The following is an 8490-nucleotide window of genomic DNA, read 5'->3' as shown; positions in this document are numbered from 1 at the left end:
TGCAACTGTCCCTTTTCTGTATCCCGCCGTCTTGTCCCAGTCTTGCTTGTGGTGTATAATCCAGCACGTGTGCCGCTGAATCAAGTCCTGTAATCCCTGTGTGCTGGACTCCTCCCATGCAGACAGACAATAGACCGGCTTTACAGAGGCCTGTTTAACCCCTAGACATTAACCTATCACCCGCCACAGGCACCTGAAACAGACACTGATGGGATTACCTCTGCAGTCTAGTGTAATGTAACCATCGTTTATGGTATGGGGTCAATCGCAGGGGATGAGACAAGGTCACTAAACTGGCTTGTCTGAACTTGGTCACCTATGGCCAAATCTTTTAGATCTTTTAGATATGTTTTGATATACTTCTAATTGCTGTCTCCAGTTTATGTACCAAATCACCAAACACTTTAAAAAGAGGCAGAGATATTACACCAGTGAAAGCTGCATTAATACTACAAATTCCCTTCATTTTCTATCAGTGTGCAAAGTGAAACATCAAATGGTATTTCACCCTCACTAAAGCGACCAAAGGCTACAGAAAAGAAACTCTGAAGCCCCCGCAGGGAGGTAGGAGACCATGCAGCTGCAGAGTGGCTTCTTGACCCAGACGCTGACCATCACACGAGACAGACTCCAGGCCAGACTGTCCAAATGGACATCCTGTCCATCGGTCTGTCACGGCATGTTCATGCCGCATGTGACTCATGCTAATCCTATCAGCACCTGAGTGATTACTGCACGTGCTGTGCTAGTAGTGGGATGGCAGGGGAGCAGCTTTTGAATGGGATAAGAGGATGCACAGTTTCAAACAGGTAAGTTTGCACAAGGGAAATGATTGTTTGAAAAAGTACTTTTTTATATAATTGAGGGGAAAAAAAGAGTTTGTGCTATAAAATTAGCTCCCGGCTATGAAAAGCCTGATCTGTGATCCAAACAGGGAAAGGGGAAGGCCCGTCTCTGAAAATCATAACATTGCATTTGGAGACATAAAAAATCATTCTCCATTTAGTTGCCTATGCTTTTGATAAGAGACCTAACAGTGAAGAAAATGTTTAATCTATTAGGGGTAAAATGTCTGTGGTTTTGTAAGAGCTGCAGTAAAACAATCCTATTTTCTGAGTTAAGAGGGTCATGAAATTTCCAAGAAGCTTATTATAAAAGTTTTCCAGCAAAAACCTTTCCATGTGTGTGACTATACACACTGTTATAACCCAGAAAATGGATTGCGACTTTAAAGTCTTTCCTTCACCAGTAATTTACTGATGCTGACAGAAGACGCTCTATTTCGAAACATATTCCAGGAGAATTATCGCAGGAGAGTGTTATCGCAGAAAGGATTATTGATTATGATCATTACATATTTAACAGTAAAACTGTTGGTGTTAATTTAGCTCTGAGAGTGTTTAAGTCAACATCGCCAGTGTTTGTTTGACTCAATTAGACAAGCATTTCAAAATGCTATGCAGGTGGTGAAATAGTGGGTAAAATATTATGCCTATCAATTTATATCTGTTAATGTGAGTAATCTATCAATCTAATAAAACCTGCTTGGTGATTCTCAAACTCTATAATGTCAATAATTTAAAATATTATCTACTATAATCTGTAATTTATCTAAAATCTAAAATATTATCAATGTTTTAAGTATCTTGGAGTACCGAGACAACAAATAAATATACAAATAAAATGTATTATCACTGTCATTATTATTATTATTATAACATGCAGTACCTTATCTAACTGGGTGACAAGCTACAATTATTTACTGTGGGTGCAGATGCACAGAATGATAAAGACTGGTTCGTTTTAAGATAAAGAAAACGTTGTAATATATATGACATGTAAGATTCTTGTTTTCATTTTGTCAGGGTGTTTATGGCTGGATACATCTTGATAATTAAATCAAGTATTTGTTAACACTGAATCTGGGCTGTAACCCGGATTATGATAGAATTTCAATAGGATTCGCTGTAACACGATGAAAGGGGGCAACAATTGAAACTGCGGTAAGGTGTCAGCTTAATCAAGGTGTCTGAGAGCTGATGGTTATCTGGATGATGATCCGTTGATCCCGGTGCAAATGAGAGGATCACATCAGCACATCAAAGGAGAGCTAATGCCAAATGAAGATATGACTGGTACAATTTTACTACACAAAATTGCAAAAACCTCTCTCCAGTGAATCAAATAGCAGTTTTGAAAAGAGTAACCAAAACTCAAGTTAAGGAAATGCAGTTGCCCTGTTTTGGTGTAGATTTCATTCACTGAAAACACAGGCACAGACAGCCTTTCTGTCAGTGGATGCTATTTTGTTTACAGTCTCAAATTAACCTCAGAAATTAAATGTTAGGTTCCTGGCAAACATTTTAATGTACGGTATTCTAATTCTTGCTCCTTTTCCTCTCCTTCAAGAGAGGGAGGAAACTTTGTGAGATTTGAGGAGCAGCTCTGAGAGGCCTCGCCATTTGGTGTCATGTTGAATAAACACAAAGGTGCTGCTGTCTCCTCGACAGGAGACTCAGGGCCCCACGCTGATCCTGTTTATGTGTTTAGGCCAGGTTTTGTTTCAAGTCGGAGGTGCTAAACACCTTCCCCCTGAGATAAAAGATGATTAATGCCTTTGAATGAGCGTGGCTTAATGGCTCAAGGCTACTTAAGCACTTCATTAAGGGTGAGCTTGGGCCCGGTCGACACACTCGAGCCACTGGGTCCCCTCACAGCCGAAACAGACAAGAGGTGAAAACTCAATACTTTGGAGGCTGCCTTTGAAGTGGTCCCTGCCCGCAAGAACACCATCCCACAAGGCATTCAGCATGGAAATTTGATTAGTTCTCACTTTTTAGATCCCACACCACTTTGAGACCTTGTTCTGTGGTGACATTTGGGGCTGAAGCTCGATCCCGTATAAATATCAGAGGCATCGGTGAGCAGAAGGACACTCAGGATCTGGCAGCTGAGCAGCAAATATCTATAGCCATGGATGTACCCCGGCCAGGCCTACTCCTCCTTCTGTGTGCCCTCCATCTAACTTGTAAGTACCGCTTGCTTGGCTCTTTGCCTTCCTCTACACTCTATGTAATTATGTATGTCAGTGGTTTTTAATATAACTAGACCTTTCTGCAATCAGCTCAAGTGTACTACTTAAGTCCTTGTGAAATGTCTGGTAAACACGGGTATTAGCACAGGGTGTGTTTTTTATTTCTCTTCCAGAGCAAAAAAGAATCCACTTTGTTATATTCACAGTGTTCACAGTTTTTATACGGGCTGTTAAGATTGTCTTGAATGAAATAATCATTATTCTTTTCTTTCTGTCTGTAAATATTCCCTAAGAATAAATTTTAATAATTACCGTAGACTGAAAGTAAACTATGCACAATTCGGAATCTTTGCTTAAGACATTGTAATAATGTGATCTGATGCATCTTTCAGTGGTTTTATGAGAATAATCAGCATCTAATTTTTATTAACCTTGGGGGAAAAAAAACATTAAAACACCTGTTCATTCTCTACCAGACTAGTAAAAAGACTAATATTATATGATTTTGATCAGCACTACTGTCAGTTTGAAAGTCAGCGGAGGTACTGATGTGTTTGCTCTGTTTTCTAGTGCCTGGAGTGTTGAGCAAACATGTCGACCACAGAAACCTGTTTGCACAGAGAGCCTGCTGCAGAAGACAGAGCCACTTTGTTTACATTGGCCAAGGTAAAGCATCGTGGAAGGGCTGTAGCCCTCATAATACACTGAAATTAAATCGCTTTAGTAAGCAGTTCATTCCCTTGCATGATCAGGATAACCAGTCTTACATCTTTACATGTGTGAGGTGGTTATTTACTATCATACAGATAGATAGATAGATAGATAGACAGATAGGTGTGTGTGTGTGTGTGTGTGTGTGATGATAAGAAACAAAGCATGAATTTTCTTCTGTAGAATCATCAGTAGTATTATTATTATTTGGGTTGGAAAGCTCGGTGTAATAGAGATGCATATTTTGCTGTCCTCAGATATCTCTGGCAGTCCTGTCAGTGTGGATGTGGGAATGTGCAGGTCGCACTGTGGGGGGGCACCCAGGACATCTAATGAAGCGGGACAGCAGGAATACTCCAAACATGCATCCATGCTGGAATTTCTCAGGAGCAAAAAAGTAGGTGGCTGCGGGAGTTTCCTACATCACCACAAGGGCGCACTGTAACTTTATTATTGTCTGACAAGGCCTAAAAAAAACATGCCAGTTTAATTATCGTAGCGTCATTACTCAGTGTGGCAATGTTATACTTATGTTTCATGTTTATTATTGTTTTATATTGAGAGATATTAGGCCTCCGAGATGCAGTCTACATACTTTACCTGAATCAAAGCAATAAAACTCGGATTAACGCAATATCTAGGTCTTAATCTACCCATTTGCGACAGAAACATGTTGTGACATGTCTAACTCCAACAACTGAATTCCTCTCTTTATAAAAGATGAGGATGCGCAGACCCGCCGCCTCAGAGGGCTCGGACACGCTGGGCCAGCTCCCCTCCTGCGGCCTCAACCAGGTGTGCGAGCCGACCGGGATGCGGGTGGAGCGGGTGCTGCTGTTCGAGGGGCCCCGGGAGGTGGAGGTCATCCAGGAGTGCCACTGCGACACCAAGCTGACCCAGTGCATCCGCGTCCCGGCGCTCAGGACCTACTTCTTCGACACGCCGTACGAGACGGTCATCGACGTGGGAGGATGCTCCAGGTCCAAGGGCTCCCCAGGTGTGTGGCAGACCTGCCCCCAAATTCCCACCTCCGACCCCCCAGACACAACAACAGGAAGTGGTTTAGTCACTCCAACAGAGAGTAGTAACACGCTAACTAATAGCACATGGGGAAATAAAATACTGAGTTCATGTTTTACAGAAAACAGGAGAAAAGACAAGAAAAACTGACAAAAACAAGCTTTTCAGTTGACCGGTTTTCTTATAGAACTTTATTGCAACCAGTGAAAAATATTGAAAACTGCGTGTCTTTCCTGATTCATAACATTCAGATAAATAAATAACTTGATATAGCTAGCAAGCTAGATAGATAAGTAAGTTAGTAAAATGGTTGCATTGGAAAGTAGTGAAATTATGTGACTTGATTTTGCCCCTGTTTTAAACCTCAACACTAGACAGAATGACTTATATTCTTTTAATTTTTTCAGTGCATATTCACATGGCCTTTCCCCTTCATTTATTGAAAAAATATCTCCTTGATAACTTTGCAGCACCATACAGATTCATGAAGATGGAGATCTTATTGTGGCTTTACAAAAAGTTAAAACGCCTGTTGTCATTTACTGTAGGCCTACTATATAGTCTGTATTCCATCCATATTCACAATAGATGTAATTCAGGCTACATAATCTAAGGGCTTTTTGTTTATGTGAGTGTGCTAGATGGAGAATGGCTCTAACATTTTGATTCATCCATCACTCCCAGAGGGATTCTCCTGTGTGCCCACGAAGTTTGACTCGGCTCTGGTGGAAACTCCTAACAAAGTGGACCTGATCCAGACTGTGGCGACATGTGAGCTGAAGGAAAGCTGCTACAGGGTCCCATATGTGGAGTATTACTACGAAATAGTCAACCATGCTGACGGAATTAAAGAGGAGAAACTCAAAGTAGGTGGATACTCTAAAGAAACATGATGCACAAACATGGATTCTTGTTTTTTTGTTTTTTTTAATTACTGAGAAAGAAGAAAAAATATTTTATCGTCCCACATTTTTCCAGGACTGAGCCCAGTCCCTGAACATGAATTCCACATTATATTTAAAACTGAGGTTATCTCTTCTTTTGATTAGCGCAGAATAATTAGGGCTAGAGGACTAATCATTTGTGATGCTGGTTTCACACTCTCTTTTGTGATTAAGGAGGAAGCTGGGGAGTCTGGCTAGGCGTCAGACACAGTAATTAAGTATCATTATTCATCACACTGTGGAAGACGCCACTTAATCAACTTAATCCACCAGCCAGTGGCTGGCACCGCACACCCTGGTGTTAAAGACTTTAGGATATGTCACCATTTACACCAATACGCATGATAGGCTGGGACATTTTTAGCAAGAGTTCAAGTTATTTTTTCCCAGGAAAATAACACCAAATATAAGAATGAAATAGTCTTCTGGGCTCTTTGCACCACAGCAAATGAAGTGAAAATGATGCCTTTGTATCCACAACAGAAAAGACCATTCAGCACCCTCTGCACACATACGCACACACACATACACACACAGTTTGAAGCACTTTACAAAGATTTGCAGCCTTCTCAATACTATAAAGATAGTCATAATGTATGACTTTATGTAGCATTAGTAACATTTGTAATTATAAATGACTAGACTGAGCAGGTTTCAGCTGAATTCCTTGAGTCTGTTGTCTGCCACACTCACACTAAAGGCGTGAGGAGCGAGCAAACACAAATGGCCCTTGCAGGTGTCGAATCAAAGCAGTTAGCATGCTGAATAGCTGATGCCCTCCTCCTCCTCCCCCGACTCCTAAACTGGGACAATATTTGTGGCCAGCCGTGAGCTGATTGCCCTCTCTCTGTGTTGCTAATTTTCCACAGGAAATAGATGTGGGCAGATGTTTGGGAGGGTGCACTACAGGAAACCGATGCCTTCTCAGGTAAGCACGAACACAGCTGCTAGCCCCCCCGCACACCCACTTTCACATACACACACACGCCTCCCCTCTCATAACAACAGCCTGTGAGCTCTAACACCTCCTGCACCCAGCATGTTGGCCTCACAGGTCTGACTCCTGCACCAAATGTCTCTTTCATGCATTTTAGTTTGGGACCTGAATTCAGATCAGCCATTCATTTATCTGAATCACACTGCATGCATGAAAAAGTACAACAAATGAAAACATGGTTGTGGTGGTGGTGGTTGTGTGGTTGTGGGCAGTTAATGCATGTGCTGTGGTTTATTTACCTTCAGTAATTATTATACCTGGTATAAAGCACATTTGTACATCAGCAGCTTGGCAATCAGGGTCAAAGGGCAACTAATTATAACTATACAGTGATTTGTCCTTTTTGACATGTAGAATAGCAACTTCCAAACAGACACAATATGGTATAAAGAGAAAAAAGATCTCATGACATAGTCTGAAGTAACAAAGACACAGGTTGGTTTCACATTATGTAGCTCAGCCATTATGCAGCCTAATGGTGTTGGACTTACAGGAGAACCATCATGATTTAGATTCCTCTCCCAATTGGGAATGTTGAAGAAGTAACAGTAAAGGTTTTATTTGAAACCTGCAAATAATTGCACAAAGGTTGTCCTCTGTAAAACCATCCTTAGTCCTATGAGTACATGTGTGTTATGTGGGAAACACAGCAAGGGATTGTTTCCCGTCGTACTGCACACAACCATGAATTCATTTTAAACTTTTTTTTTTTTTTTTTTTTTGTCATTTTTAATTTTCTACTCCAGGAGTCCCTCTGATCCTGACATTTGTCATCTGTGGGCCGAAGGACCCTCCACCTCCTGTGTTCCTCAGGGCTATGAGAGCCACACATTCCTCAACCAGCACGGCCAGATACGCACTGTTCTCTCCATCACCTCCTGTGCTTGCCAAAACTGAACATTGCGCCCCCCACTGGACAACACACAAACGTTCAGTTCCCCAGAACTACATTTGAAGCTCAAAATCTTTGATCCACAGTGGTGGCAGCCCCACCACACATTATCAAGTATTGTGCAACTGTTTGCTCCCTTAATGTATTGTATTATATGTAATATATGTAAAAAAATATATAATTTTGTAAATAAAATTTATCCCACAACAATTAATGAGGACTTGTCATTTACACATTTGATAAAACGGTAAAACAACGGATTTAGTAAAGATATCCTGGGATGAGCACAGTCACTTAAAAAAATACCCTTTACAGAAATAAATGTAAAATAAAAATAATCTACGCTTGCTCTCTGTGGATTTACTCTCAGACATTGACAAGAAAGTAGGAAAAGGAAAGGAAAGTATAAAATCTATTAAATCTAAAATCAATTTTCAATCAATATCAAGGTCTAAAAATTAAGGCTGACCAATTAGTCAAAATATTGTTGAGACTGCAATTTGGCCTAGTAAATGTGACAAAATATTGCTGTAAATAAAGTATTATGGTGCTACAGAGACACCCTGGCCAGCAAATTGTATTTTGCAGATGTGAGAGAATATGTTTGGTACAGACCCCAATTAAATTTTCAATGAAAATTAAACATATGATACAAAAATGACCATTCCTCACAAAATCCTCTCACAAGCACAATCTGTAAAGTTAATCTTGGTATGATTTTTTTTTTTTTTTTTTTTTTTTTTTTAAACCATATCGTTCATATCTACTGACAGTTTACAAGTCCAGGGCTGAGCTGCCATTTGAAGAGAGGCTGTAATAGAGCTACATGAATAGTCTACCGATTTTGCAATTGTCCCTTTGAAAAAACACACGTGCAAGCGCTGGTAGTTAA

At 40.5% G+C, this 8490-nt stretch overlaps 1 protein-coding gene across 1 annotated transcript; it reads left to right on the top strand.

The window, feature by feature from the left end:
* Nucleotides 1-3980: 3980 nt before the first annotated feature.
* pnhd (pinhead) lies at nt 3981-7615 on the top strand. The gene is made up of 5 exons (XM_030073933.1): nt 3981-4142; nt 4466-4742; nt 5450-5631; nt 6579-6637; nt 7453-7615. Exons 1-5 carry the CDS (start codon nt 3981-3983, stop codon nt 7601-7603), a joined length of 831 nt encoding a protein of 276 aa, XP_029929793.1. The 3' UTR covers nt 7604-7615.
* The last annotated feature ends 875 nt before the right edge of the window (nt 7616-8490 follow it).

The sequence above is a fragment of the Myripristis murdjan genome, chromosome 17 (genome assembly GCF_902150065.1).
Source record: "Myripristis murdjan chromosome 17, fMyrMur1.1, whole genome shotgun sequence".
In the NCBI taxonomy this organism is placed as follows: Eukaryota; Metazoa; Chordata; class Actinopteri; order Holocentriformes; family Holocentridae; genus Myripristis; species Myripristis murdjan.
Note: the sequence above shows the minus strand (reverse complement) of the source record. Positions and strands in the feature narration are given on the sequence as shown.

Bases quoted from the DNA above. Each gene is read 5' to 3' on its own strand.
- pnhd (XM_030073933.1), top strand. From the start codon at position 3,981: ATGCATATTTTGCTGTCCTCAGATATCTCTGGCAGTCCTGTCAGTGTG. The intron at 4,743-5,449 runs GTGTGTGGCAGA...CATCACTCCCAG, and splicing joins CAGGTCCAAGGGCTCCCCAG to AGGGATTCTCCTGTGTGCCC. The intron at 6,638-7,452 runs GTAAGCACGAAC...TTTCTACTCCAG, and splicing joins GGAAACCGATGCCTTCTCAG to GAGTCCCTCTGATCCTGACA.